Source organism: Anopheles bellator, chromosome 2 (assembly GCF_943735745.2).
Source record: "Anopheles bellator chromosome 2, idAnoBellAS_SP24_06.2, whole genome shotgun sequence".
NCBI lineage: Eukaryota > Metazoa > Arthropoda > Insecta > Diptera > Culicidae > Anopheles > Anopheles bellator.
In genome coordinates, this window is record NC_071286.1 from 26583160 (window position 1) to 26598144 (window position 14985).

At 51.8% G+C, this 14985-nt stretch overlaps 1 protein-coding gene across 1 annotated transcript in view; it reads left to right on the top strand.

Annotated features, from left to right (window-relative positions):
- The window catches only part of LOC131207266 (A disintegrin and metalloproteinase with thrombospondin motifs 9), a 36386-nt gene that overhangs the window by 3354 nt on the left and 18047 nt on the right, over positions 1-14985 (top strand). Inside the window, exons 5-6 of the mRNA XM_058199877.1 lie at positions 448-646; positions 14377-14564. Of these exons, the coding sequence (XP_058055860.1) occupies positions 448-646; positions 14377-14564 (387 nt within the window). The remainder of the gene's footprint in view (positions 1-447; positions 647-14376; positions 14565-14985) is intronic.

The window sequence follows — 14985 nt, forward strand, 5'->3', positions numbered from 1 at the left end:
CTTGGTGGACACACCAAGGCTCGAATGTGCCTTCTGGATCGCCCGGGACCATCTTATATACTACATTTTTGCTGATTGCTTACTTTTTCAAAGTTCCATCTAATCTGATCGACGAAGTTTATTGACCGTTCCCTGCTTCGAAGCAGTACGAACCTGAGGCTTGTTTACGAAACTGGTTATCAATTCAGGATGTCAGTTTCTATGGTGCATTTTTAATACCGTTCAATACCGTCCAACGAATGTCGAATGTCGGCTAAAGCTTGTATCAATCAAACCTGTTAGCGATCATCATAAGATTGTAAACTGTATTTCCGTGGCTCTGATTGAATATTATTTAATGTTCGCAAGACAAAGAACATTACCCTTGTCATGAAGGAATGGGACCTATACTTGAAAATTATTATATCACACTTGTCGTTAATAATGTCATGTTTCCATTTCTTGTAGCTTGGACACATCAGTACCCTGAACGGGACCTTTTTCATCGAACCGGCCGAGAGCGTTTCAAGCAACAACAACAACGTTCTGCACCGTATCCAGCGGTACTTGACGGACAAGCTTGGTTCGAGCACGGACGCTCGATTGCAGATCGACCGCCTTGGAATTGCGCCGGAAGACTGTGCCGTTCACACAGAACATGAAATCGGTAAGTGCCTTTGGTGCGATTTATTTGGTGTCTTTGCATGCATTATTTTGCCGCCCTGGATGAGTCCTATACATTTCTGAATGAACGCTTCATAAATGGATTCCTTCAGAATTGATCCCCAAAAGCCTGACCGTAGCACTTTGCGTCGTGCTCATTCACTTTAAGCTGTTTACCGTTGCAGTAAGTTCGAACCATCCTAGACGCTGGCCTGGCTCTGCAGTCGATGACGCATTCTGGGGCAATGCACCGATGCGCCAACTCGAACTTATCTCTTCCGATCTGCTAATCTCGCCACAAGTACGCCTGACCAGTGCTTACGCCACTCAGCCACCAGGCTTTTGGCCGTTGTGGAGCAGCTTGACTGATTACGAACATCGGCCGTGCCCTTCTGGGCGCGTCGTTGGTACCTTTCCAATCTGTTTCGGCATTCAGCCCACCCGGAGCCCAGCCGGATGGCTTAGAACTGGTTCATAAATCATGTGCCGGCTGTCAACAAATTAATCCACCAACTCAAAACACGACACGCACTCGGTCGCGGCACAGACACGGCTGGTCATAAATAATCTTCCTTCGCGCGCATCGGTGCATCGCCACGCAAATTCCGTTCTGAGCCATCCTAAGCAGCCGTGAAGTGAAGGGCAGACGGTGCCGTCGGCAACCATCTGATTTTAAGACATTAATTTTAAGCTTATCGGACGAACATAAAATCACGACAGGGAACTCCCCGCCAGCAGCAGGATCATGCGCTGCTGGCTGGTGACTAATGCCTCTCCTCGAAGCCGCCACGTGTTTGCTGGTTCGCGGCGGCATCGGAACACCCGTCTGGTGGTGTGTTGACCAATAAATCTTGCAATCCATCGAATCCTTCCATTCGATTAGCGACATCGATCGTCGTGTATTGTGCGTGAATACAATTCCTATTGGCCGCCCAATGGACGGGAGTGACGAAACCTCTCGTCTCTCGAGCACGGGCCACGGCATTGAGCATGGCCAGTCCGGCGACGTTGCAGCTGTGCGTCGTCGCAGGGTCTTTCCGTTTGATGTGCGATCGCGACCGACATTATGCAATTGCAGAGTGGCCGCCGTCGGCGGGAGTGATGGCTATGACACACTGCCAATGTATCGGCCCCAGGGCTGAACCGAGAGTCCGTTGCTCTCCGTCTCCCACACCGGCCGGCCGGCCGGCTTATCGTCGGCGGTGTGAATGTGCTTTGAAACCGCGAAATCAATATCACGGTTCATCGGCTCGGACTCGCGATCGATTAGCGTGCCCGGCGGCCGATGTTGTTGGTAACTAGCTGTGGCGTGCGGAGATCACAACATAGCGCTGCCCCGGCTGGCTCATTAGTTTGTATCACCTTTACCGATCGATCACCGGGCGCGCGTGCTGGCTGGCCGGTGGCCGCCTCTAGAGGAATGCCGCACCGTAGCATCTCGGTCGGGAGTTCTCCGGGATTTCTTTTTTAAGACATTCTTTTCCCAAAGGTGCGATCGTGCGTGCTTTTTGGCGAAACTTACTCACGCCCGGTGAGATGGTCCAGTCCAGCATTCCGGCGCGTGATTTTGATCGCCTGGAATGCAGCCTGGATTTTGTTTACATCTCGCCGGGTTTTAGGTTGGCCAGAAACCTTCACTGCCACCGAAAATCCACTCTATGATCCACTTCCATGTTTACCAAACATTCAACACCCGTGTCGCTGCGGTGGCCTGTAAAAACCGACCGGCGGCGAGCATAAGACGGCCGTGCCCTGGTGCCTTTTCTGTACCTCCCCGAAGGCGACTCCCATTGGAATGTTTACCATTGGCCAATTGGGGATTGGGTCAGCGAAACGGGTGCTGCCGCTGGTCCAGAGTGTCCGTGGTGCCCAAGTCTCCCCTGGGCCCTTTTGGACGGCGGTGGCGTAATGATCCGTTTGCGACCCACGACCACTGGCGCTACTTTTGGCAGTGCCGCGATCGTGACCCTGCCCCTAATGGGTTGCGGACCGATATTGCGCAGAGCGCTAAGTGCTCGCGTAACAAAACGCGCCTCTTCGCCGGGGAAGCGGTTTTCAGATTTTTTGGGGCAGCGACGATGATGTCAGCCCGGAACGAATTGACTCCATTTCCCATAAATTTCTGGGCACGAATTTATTGCCTGAGCGGCGGACCCGAGCATCGCAGCATTAGGAAATTTATGCTCGACAACATGAACCTTGAACAAACCGGGCGTCAGGAAGCAACCAAACCTGGAGTTAATCGGTACCGGACGTCGAAAAAACCATGTGTTGGGTGTAAAGTTTTACTACTTTGCTGCCCTTCACCAGAGTCGTAAATTGTGAGCTCCTTTCGGTTGGGTTGGTTTTAATTTTCATCTCTTGGTTTTGTAAAATTAATTTCAATTGTTTCCTGCCCTTCAATCCACACACCGCTTATCAGAGCTACTCCGCTACATTGTGGCAAGGAGACGGCAAAAGCCACTAGATGACGTCGCCTGGGGGCCGCAATGGTAGTTATCGTTATTAAACTAGAAACCCCCTCACCGCTCTTCACTGGCCGGCCGGCACCATTGCGTCCATTGAAGAGCGGTTCATTACACGCCACATTGATTATCAGCGACATGATCGAACGTGGCCAATTTATGCTTATTTTTTAATTTAGACCCCCAGCGGGCACTGCTGGCGTGGCTTCGATCGTGTACGGTCCCACCCCAGGGCCGTCCCTTCCGATGTTTCCGATACGGGGATGGCGCGATCGACCGCGATAACCGCGGGACGCATCACCCGAGGGCTCTAGCCCCCACCCTTTTGCGGTCAGGTCTTTCGACCTGACGCTTCGCATAACGGGATACCCCGGGATGTGTCCTGTGGGCGCCGCACGTTCGACGCCCGAGAACAACTTAATCAACTGGCGATCGCGATCGCCGCGACCCTTTCCGATTGGTCGCGCTAATCCCTCGCCCGCACTGGCGCACTGTGTGCGAGCGAGTGAGGGCTAGTAAATGGCAACAGGGGCTCTGGGAGGAGGGCCTAAGTTAACCTTTTGTTTATTTAAATTACTGTACTTCGTACATTCTTCGAGTCTTCGATAGTAACTTCGATCACTTTGACGTAGCGGCTTTTCTTTACTTACCTCAATACTGTGGTAAAAAAATAGCGAGAAGTAGCTTATAGTTCAAAAACAACCTTTTTTTTCAAATTCTTGATAATTGTGCCAACGTTTTTTTCCAGTTTTCAAAACAAGTTGAAAGCGGTTTTTTGAGTTTAACAAGTAGCCAGAAGCCACATGGTGGCAAGTCAGGTGAATAAGGTAGCTGCGGAACGATCGGGATCGAACTTTAGTCGGAATGATCACGGGAATGTGATGTGAAAACGTTTCTTTTTTTGGCACCAATCAACGTTTAACTTTTCTCAGGTCCTAATGGTCATTGAAAATTATCCTTTTTACTAATTCCATAATATTTCAACAAGGTCGTTAAGAACTCGGACTGTCAATTTTGGACGATTTTGGAGTACCAATTCTTTGATTTTACTGACTTACGCTCATCAGTCGATGTTGATGATCCATGGTAGAGTCAATGCGATGCAGCAGAAATAACATTCATAGAGAATTCACAATTTTAGCTGCTTTCAATAGGATCACCGTGTCGCTCACACTTTCTCACAATTCCCGGTACTTCTTGGCCACAGTGTCGCCACTGATTCCAAAAGGAACTCGGCTACATGTAGCGACTCCACCGAGTAGCCAAAGCGAGCGAATTAATTCCCGTGCACTTCCCAGTGTGTTACAGGAAGCACGGGGCGCGATGGCGATGGGCCCTTAATCTTGCCCTGCAGACACGTACCCCGTAACGCATCATCACGACGGCACGAAGTCCGACATCGGCGGGGGGGGGTGGGGGGGGCCATTTGCATACGCATAGGACCGCAAGGCTGCACCCACGGAGCGGCGGAGTATTGTTAAGTAATCATCGACCCACGCTTATCTTGTCAGGCGCGCGTCGTGGCCCTTCATTCATGCCCCTTCATGCGCTTCATTCATGGCGTCGGCTCACAATACCTTCTCCGTGTACCCCCTGAGGATGCGCGCATGAAGAATGGCGTTTCGGAGGCCCCGCAGCACGGGCGTCTAATCGACCGCCGAGAACTCGTTCAGCACGAGTTGCACGCAATGCAAGGGTTGTCACTTCCTACGGAACTATTGCAGCCCTCGCACCGTTGCGTCACGGGCTCGATTGCGAATCGTTGGCTCGATGTCGTCCTGCCCTGCCACGTTGATTATGCTGGGCGTTGCGTGTGTGGGAGATCCACCGTGTTGGCACGCGAAGCCAACGGAAGTAAATTGGCTACAGGCCACTGGGCAATGGGTGACTGGCCGCGGCAATTAAAAAACGGGAACAGGGTCGATTGGATTTGGTCAATTAACACGCGGACCGGCCGGCCGGGTCGCTGAAATTAGTTTACATTACGAGCTACGAGCCTATGAGAAGTTCACGATCTGTGACCGACCGTAGTGCGGCAAGTAAAACGCAAATAAAATCAAACTCCCAATAACGCCCCAATCTTCGACCTTCTGCTGTCCCCCCCCACAAAATGCTATTGGAAACAAATCGTGATCGTGCCCCGATCGGCTTGTTTTTCCACTGAGATCGGTTAACTGATTCTGCAAACATCGCCTCCGAGCTGCTCGTGAGTTTCTGCTTCCTAACCGCCCGACGCCCAGCGGCCACAACATCGACTTCGTTAACGGTCTCGCTCGACGTCGGGTCAAACGCCGGTAATCATTGCCGAAAGTACAAACGGGGCGGGCACGTTGCGTTTAGTTGCGCTTGTCAATCATAAACCATCGCGCGGGTTAGCATAGGGCACTCCTCTCCGCCGTTTTCGGGGGGTTGGCCAGTTGGCGCGCATAACGCACACGCACCAAGTGCCTCGTTCGCGTCTATTGACCGTTCCGTGGTTAAACATTCAACTTGGCGGCAATTTGTGTAGCTCCAAGTATTTCGCTGACCCGCGGCACCGAAAAAAACATGTGTATGATAAAAGTCAAACAAACGAAATCACCGGACTGACCTTCGCTCTCGGGCTCGGTTGGGCAATCTGTTGGGCCGACGAGCCTCGAAAAGGGCCCTTCGAAGCCGAACACCCATCATCGGCTGGGCGATGGGCCAAATGTTAAGGTTGATTAAATAAATCTCGCGCCACGCGCAGGGCTTCTTGCGCAGCGATACTTATCCGACGATCGCCGGACTATTGAAGGCTCTCTGGCGCAGGAGTCGTCTCTTATCGGTCTCGGATGGTGTTGATTGAATCTTGTCTCACGCCGAGCAGTGACAAGGGACCTTCGCATGCACGGCAGATTTGTTTAAAGCACAACGGAGCCACATAAACATAAGTCCCTTCGATAAATAATCGATCCACCGATTGCCAAACGCCCCGGGCCCGGGTCCGGATTGATGACAAAGCTTTAAGCTTTTCGAGCTTCATTTACCGTTTGGATTAATAGTTTCATTTTTCCTTTGGGCCCCTGTCCAAGATAATATCTTAAAGGGGTGGCTGATTTTAATGGCGCCCTGCCGGTAGTATTTATCACGTTTCAGACCTCCACTGCGCTGCGGGCCGAGGGAGCGCACCTCGTCAAGTGGCCCGTCACCGGTTTGACGTGCGCCCGAAATATCGATCCGCTCCGAGATGACAGCGCGTGAGATGTATCGATGTGAGAACGTGTTAAAAATTAATTTTTAACATTTTTAAAATTCTCCCGACGCCAAGCCTGACGTCGCGCGCCGCCGCCTGGCCTGGCGCAACTCGTCAATTGAAGTGAGCAACCGGAGAAGAAAAAGAAACAGATGGACGAAGAATAAAGCCTTGTAAGGAATTTCATTCACCACGACATGAAATCTAATTATGTAAATTGGCCGCTAAAATTTTGACTGACATACATACACAGGGCACAACCCATGTAGCGTGTCCGTCCCGGGTTCCGTTTCACCATAGTCTATGCGCCACGGGGTCGCGTCCCGGCATAACGGCCGACGAGTTGGCTCCGCGGCCATTTTTTTACTATTATTATTATTATCACACAAATCTTGGCCACTTCCCGAACGCGCGCGGGGCCAACGAGAACTTAGACCCCGATCGAAACAGGTTTCGTTGTGAGAGAACCGATGATGGATCGAGCAGTCATCAAATGCGGAGGTTTTGGCTGATCGACAGCGGAAGATAGCGATAAACGGCCGGGTAAACGGGCAACCCGGGCTGTGGAGGGTGGCCCCGAGATAAAACGTAAATGCCGCCTATCGAGGCCGATTGCCACCGATTGACACGCGGCCGGCCACAACATCTCCATCAGCGGGTCGAAGGCGAAAAGAAGCACGCGTACGACGCCGGCCGAAACGATCGTCTTCCTGTCCGCGCGCCAATTCGCTGGAGAACTCGCTTTTCAAAGATACGACCCCGGATTTCCACAACGCATCCGCTCCGGGGAGATGTGCTAAACATTTGCTAAATTTGTAGTACCCTTGAGCTACTTTCACGATGATCACCAATTCCCACTTTTCCCGCACGAGCAGCACACAACGGGCACACATTTGCGAATGAGATCATCTGGGAGCGGGTTCACGCAGCATCAATTTCCTTCTTTCTTCTCGCCATTTTTCGAATTCTTCTTCCCCATTACAAAACCCGGCTTCCGCAATGAACGCACGCCAACGCAAACGCAAACACAGCGAGCAGATGTGTCCGCAAGTTTCTGGCGAAGTTCTCCCTGAAGGAACCACGAGCTCGGCAAATTGGTGAGGGCAAATATTTGTCTTCGTTTCGCTTTCGAACACACAGATATGCTGCTATCCCCCTTGCCGCTACGGGGCAAGGCAGGCTCCCTGGCGATGGTCAAGGTCGCGTTTCGGCAATCAAGATTAATGAACCGCAGTTGATTCCCCCACGCGGGGGTCCGAGGCACGAGAGCTCCGCGCTGAAGATGGGAGATGACGCATGGGTGACGTCTTTTTGGCGGGTGGCCTGGGGGTCGACGAACTCACTCATCGATTATGAGAGGCATCTAGCCACTGGCCAAAGATTCTGGCAAACAATAAACTCGCGCCAATAATCCACACGCTCACGTGTCCATGTCCACCAGCGAGTAACGCCATGTTGGCGCTCACTTCCTTGCGGATTGCAAAACACAAACATACACGCGCAGGCCCATTTCGCAAGGTCGTTCGGTGGATGGGTGCGTTTAGTGCTCTGTTGATCGCTTGATCAACGCGCTCCGCCAGGAAGCATCGGTTTTGCGGTCCGAAGAATCATTCGATTGTTTTTTGCTGCACTTCTTTGACACCGTCAAAGTCGGTACCGTGTTTGGCTTGTCCGGTCAACACTTCAGAGAATCAATAGACGGCGAGCAGCAGTCGATGCGAGAAAACCGATCATGTAAGTTGTTGTTGTTGACCGCTGCTGCTGCTACTAAGGCAAACACGCAAACGGCGAACGAGAAATAAAATCCCCAACGACGAGTTGACTCACCGCGGCGGGGGGCCGGAGTTTGATAAGTCTCTGATTGCCTATTGATACAAAACTGTCCGTAGTTAAATCAAAATAAATATTGAGTCACATAATTTCAGTATCGCGCGAGGCACCTTTTAGACTAACTTTCAATGATTTTTGTTGACCTTTATCAACTCATGCTTATTCCTCCTATTCGAGAACATTTCGACAGGTTTTATTTTGAGCTAATTTTAATTACAGAATCTTGGAGTTTTTTTCTGGTCTCCATAATAGAACATAATCGATAGCCGGACCAGATCGATTTGGAATTACTTTACTGTGTGCCGCGGAATGTTGCCAACATATCACCTTAAAGAGCAGTTGGCAGTTTACCTCAACTTATTTTCCTATTAACCTTTAACAATGCTGGGTTTTATGTCATATTTTGAAAGAGGACAGTCAGTTGAGAGAGTTCAAGAGTCCTATCTAAACGACAAATCCATTTTCTTTGATGCGTTTCAATTTAATCTCCCTAAAGGCACTTTCTTCAACATGAATGCCTCATTAAGGGCGTTCTGCACAAACAATAGCTCTCGAACCCGCGCTTATCGAGCAATAAATCACGGCCCGGTAATCCTTACATGAAGCAGACATTTTAATTAATCCCACGCACACCCGTAACTCATTCCTTGCCGGCCCAGACAGACCTCAGATTCGCGGGGTGCCATGCCCCGTTGCATCACTGCACTGCACACCTTCCGAAACAGTCAGTGGTGCGAGTTCGGAGGGCGAACAAATTATGATCATCCGGTGCCACCGAGCCCCAACTCGGCGTAGAATTATGTAAAGGCGGCTCCCTAAACTCAGCCGGCCGACTCAAAGATGTTGTTGTCTCGCTGTGCCTTGCGCCGGCCAGAGTGTCATACAAACAGCGAGTACACCCCGCATAACGGCAGCATACACGGCACCATCACCTTTGCCAGGGCCAGGTCCAGGTCACTGTCGACGGCCAGTGCAGGTGACACAGTTTCCACGCCTAGGGGCCAACGCTCGGGCGCTCTTTGACCCAGTTGTTGCGCGTTCGGAATCGGAAAAATAAATTACCCATTTAACCTCTTCCGTGAGCTGCACGATGGAGGCGCGCCCCGTGAACATAAATAACATTCCCCCATCGGCTTCGACTGGGATAGAGAGTCATGTTTTTTTCGGCACGGGAGATCGACGTTCCAGTTCCACCCTGGTTTTCGTCATTTGGTAGTAAACTAAAGAAAATCTTCCGATATTCTGCTCGATGTCATACGCGCATAACTCATAACTCTCTGGCAGTATGTTCACCAATAGCTCGTGGTCGTCGCCGTCGTCAGCCTGTCGTGATGACACTCTGCTGCCGCGCCATGAGTCAGGTGGCGTGTCGTTCGACGACGGAACAGGTTGCCAGGGCTTTGTCGTCATCGTGTCTGCAACCGAACGCTGCGTTCGTACAGGAGTGGCACCCCGGCACGCCGCTGTCAAGGATGGCTGAGCGGCCGTTGTTGGTCGTGGCTGATTTGCATAAAAATATCTCCCCCCAAAAAAATGAACCTGCACGACCCGTTCTCAGCCGGACCGGCTCTCGGTGACGTGGTGGCGATTCGAACTATGGCGAATGGGCATTTTTGAGATTTACAAAAAACTATGTTTATCACCGTATATCAGGTCTTATTTTCGACTGTCGTTTTCGATAATGAATTCCTAACTACAAAAGGGCAGCGGGTTTGATCTTGCCGATCGGCTGTAGGGCAAGCAACGAACATGTTGAAATACGTGATTCACAGTGTGTCAAATTCACAGCTAATTATTAGCATAGTTTTCAGCCCGTTTCAAAACACTTCCTCCACCGATCGTTAAGTAGAGAAACGTCCCTTCAGCAGCACGGCAGAACGTGGCTCCAGACGCCCGGTCGGGCTGGTGTCGTTTTATAGACGGTTAATCGATTTCCCCATTTACATGCAGCCGGTCGTCCTGGTGGGCAGTGTCGCCATGGCCACCGTCAACCCACAGACCACATCACACCGAGTCGCGAAAGACACTTTAACGATCCATAAAACCTATTCCCGGGGCCGCGGCGCTGGAATGGCAGCTGGAACCCCTCCGATCGCGCAGCATAAACATATGAAATGTGTGACCCGCAGACGACGAAACGGCCGAATCTTCGCTGTCCAGCACTGTCCGGACCGGGTCGTAAAAACTTCGGCGATAATTTACGGGCACTATTAAATGATAGTCTATCAAATAATAACGATCGCCAGAAGCGACATTAGCATTGGCAAACGCGCATACTTAAGGCCTTCCCTTAATAATAATAACAAATCGGTCGCTACCATCACGATTTCGATTCCGCTTAAATCAATAACTCTATCCGTCGCGCGGAATGATTTACGCTCGATCGGGCCAGCCGAAAAGTAGATCGGATCGACGCGATTAGGCGACCGCGCAACCGTGTCAAGGAGCATCCCCACGATTCGTGATCCCCACGAGTTGGTTGCTTGGTTCACGATAGGCCAACCAAGCTCACGGCGAAAAGGAAGGATGCCGAAGGAATGTGACCCGGTTTGCTCCCTGTGCCGTTCGTGAGAAGCACAGAAGGTTGTCTGCACCACTCGCCCACCGGTAAAGGTGACGGATTCCATATGCTCCGGTAAACATGGTAATGCAATTTCGAGGCCCATGTTCTGGCCACCCCATCGATGCAGCAGCAACATCGAAAGTCAGCTGTCGTAAACTATTGTACGCGAACACCACCGGCAAAACGGATTAATTTATTTTGTTCAGATCACTTTTTGCCGTTGTTGTTGTACGCGATAGGAAGTACTAATAGTTGAGTTGGCCCCTATTGGAGGCCTTTTTTATGGAACGACGTGTCTTAATCGTGGCCAGCGCACACACGGCGCATGCCTCGGGCAGGTTTAATTAATTTCAACATCGTTAAAACAATTGTACATCGAAAAAGGGGTTTTTCTTCGTCCGCCATGCTGCGGCCACCAACTCCCTTTATCGCAAATGAATATCTTCGATGAAGGTGTTTAACAAGCGTTCCCTCACACCGTCCCGTCCGTCGGTGCCCGGGGCCTCTACGTTGATGTGGGTGCATTTGTCCAAGCGGACTGAGGCAACACGAATTACTACTTCAAAGAGCAAGCTCCCAACAGCCCCATAAATACGCTACGGGGCCCGACGGGAACCGACATTATCCTTTGCGGGGGGGCTCTCAACTTCTTGAGATTAATTAAACTGTCGATAAGTTGGCCGCTGGCTAGCGAGAGCCCGCGACCGGTGGGAAACTCTGGTTCGTGTCTTGACCGGACGTTGAAGTTTTTCGATCTGCTGAACCACGTGTTCGGTGGCCCACGAAGAAATGTGCCGGTTGGAATGCTGAAAATGCTGTAAAGACTTGAGTTACACATTCGTCGATTCTTGAGCCGTTCTCTGGCTTTGTTTCTTTGGTTCTCCTGAAAAATTGAGTTTGTTTTTGTTTTCCGATATCTTGAAAAAAATTCAAAATTACGACAAAACGGTTCGAAGTGTTTAAAACGCGGTTTATTTCGCCTTTTCAGCAGCCTAGCTTCTAGAATCAATAGCAACGAGCAGCAGCAAGAAGTCCCACAGCAGCTCGTCTTTCTCCCGCTTGATGCGTCTCGTTTGCAGCCTGTCAAGCTTGATCAGTGTTCGACAAGCACGATAAAGCTCCATCTACTCTATCATTTCAATTACACCCAAAATGGCCATTTAATTTTACAAGCGCCTGTCAATACCACTTTAAACCCATCAACGGGTCCATTCCATTCCTCACCGGCCCGGCCCGCCCGAGGCGTGTTGGTGGGTTCTATGTGGGAAGATCGGTGGATAGCGGCCGAGACGACCGTTGGCTACGCTCGATCAAGACAATGTTCGCCAAATGATCGCTGGCTCGCGATGCATCTTAATTATAACCCTCGCGTGGTTCTTGCTGTCCACGGGTGTTCACGATGACATGGAAAATCCATTTCCAAGGACACGCTGTCCCGCTGCTGAGCTCGTCGGTCGTGGCGTAGGCCAACGTCTGCAATAGCGCTTCAATAGCGCCCGTCAGTGTGTACTAATCACCTGTACCGGATGGGATGTTACTGATCGGACCGACAAACCGCAGACAGGCAGGCAGCCGGGCCGGGCAGCCACATCGCTTTTATCGATCGATCGGCGGGGGGGGAATCTTGTTTCGCTCGCAAACACCGCCGACGACGGTCGTGAGCAGCGCGCCACCCCGTTGCGAAGGGGTAAATAGTGAGGTGTGAACATTACGCTGAGCCGCGGGAAGGACGCGTGATGGAAAACGGTGATCGTTGGCAGGGAAAAAAGCAATAGCTGCTTCATACCACTCGCACCTACTGGCAGGGTGGCCGTCAGTTCCGTGTGCCTCCGTAAAATCTCGATATCGTCACCGAACATGCAATATGGCTGGAGCCTGGAAGCAATAACCTTTGATGGCGACGTGGGGGCTCTCTCTCTCGACAAGATCCTGGCTCGCTGCTAACCTGTACACTTTCAACGGATTGCGTGCGCTCCGATCGGAATCGGAAGAGCCCACGGTTGCATGTACATCGAAGTGGAGGCATTAATATTTCCGCCAGCATCGAATGCCAGCGTCTATCGCATTATCGTTTCTCGCGTTATCACACGCAGACGTGTCATTTCTGTGACGGGGCGAATGCGCCCCGATAAGAGACGCACACCACGTACCAATTAGCTTAATCGCCAATTAAAACCTAATCAATTTCACAGGACGCCGCGTTTGGATGCTCCGTAAGTGTGGCCGTCGTGTGGCGTATCACAACGAGCGTGTTGCCAATTAGTGCGATTTATCATACCACCACGATCACGACACTAACATGTTATGTTGCCGGCGCGACGGTGCGACGGCCGGCGAGAAGTGATCGCTTACGTCCGGTTATGCCACGCAGCCACGATCAAGTTGGTTCGGTTGCCCATGTTCTCCACCGTCAAGCTGGAATATTGCTCCAAAAATGTGTAAACTATTTTATGTTGCCTGAAGTTATGCAATCAGCGTGACATCTGCTCCGATAAAAATCATAATTATTAATTATCTGCAAATATCACACTGCTGTGTTCTAATCACTTATGGGTGTATCAAAGAATGGATAATTACATTTTCTTTACCTCGTCCACGAGGTGATGGTGATTAATTTTACCCACCTCGTGGGCCGCCCCGAAGATGGCACATTTCGACACCATCTGCATCTTCATTATTCCTGACCCCTTCGCCGGCCCGGACAGTCGTCCCGGGTTCGTTCGCTGCACCCCAGGGCGCCGGTTGTCACTGCGGTGCATATTTATGCAGTGCCGCGACGACAGGTGACTAATGTCCGCGACCGAGTATGGCCGCGGGACGCGTTTCAGCTCGCGATGCTAGCCCCTTACTGCTTGCGCAACGCGAGCGTAGAAATGTTCGTGCCCAAAGCGCCCTGGGGCCCGCCGCCACCATGGCAGACTCCCTGGCGCACAGCTCGCAACAAGGCCATGCTGGCGTTGGCCAACCAACGCAACGCGGTGCCGGCTCTGATTGACAAGCCGGTTTGGCAAATTGACCGACTGACTGACTGACGGACTGACGGAGCGGGGAATGTGCAGGTGTGCGCAAGTGACAAAATCAACACGCACTCATAAATATCTATCAAACGGCCGGGCTCGAAGCCGGGGCTCGAACCGCTTAACCCTCTCCAACCCGAACGATGCTGCATTTCCCCGGGACCGGACCGAACGGCCCCACAACAAATTACCTAATAAAATGCAGCAAAAAACGGCCCACTAGGAACCTGCATCGGGTGCCGGAGAGACAAAAAAACACGAGGCGGACAGGCCGTCAGGTCGAATTTCGCGGCCTTCCGTCCCGCAACCGCGGGCCGCAGGTGCCAAACATTAGAAATCATTAATTTGATTAGCATAATATTTTAATGTTGAAGAGAGGGCCACACTTCAACCGGCTGCTGTGGCCAGTGGCCGCCCGTGATCGATGTGACAGTGCTTGTGGGCTCGTGGACCAACAAACAATCCGACACTTTCGTGCACGGGAAAGGGCCGGTCCTTCTGAGAAGGGCATAACGGCGGTACGCATCCGGAGGCCGCGCTTATCTCGGGACATTATGCAAACTCCTCCAAACGGTAGCTTATTTGCGTGTAATTACTTCATCTCAAAACACTCACCACGACGCGCACGGTATGTGCTCTTTGCAGCCGCAGGACGGGAGCTGGACGTCAACCGCACGCTGGCCGGCCATTGGGGGCCGCACAGGAGCAGACGCAGCGCGCCGCACTTCACGAACGACGAGTACACGATCGAGGTGCTGGTGGCGGTCGATAACAAGATGCAGCGATACCACGGTGGGGCCCTCAAGTCCTACGTCCTGACACTGATGTCCATCGTAAGTATGCTGCCCGCGCGCGACCCGAATCCCGTCGGCCGACTGGCTGCGTTTTCGGCTGCGTCCCTTCGTTGCTTAATCTGCTTGCATAGGTGTAGGTCGGTCGGTTACATAAATCGGCGACCCCCTCGGGCGGCCACATCTAACCTTTTGTCGTGTCGTGACACTTGCACCGCCGCCCGAAATCGCCCGCCGATGCTTATCGACATCTTGACAAAACGTAATAAAGCCCTTAATAACGGTACACCGGGCCGGCACGGCCAAGATTGCATCGCGCGCTAATAAATTATTCTGAGCCAACTTCACCGGTCCGTCCGGGGTGCCGGGTGCGGGAACCCCACGCGACCGTAACGATTTCAATTACGCCCCGCACGGAAGCCGCCCGGTGGTTCGGGCTACGATTTATCGTTTCCAGCCCGTG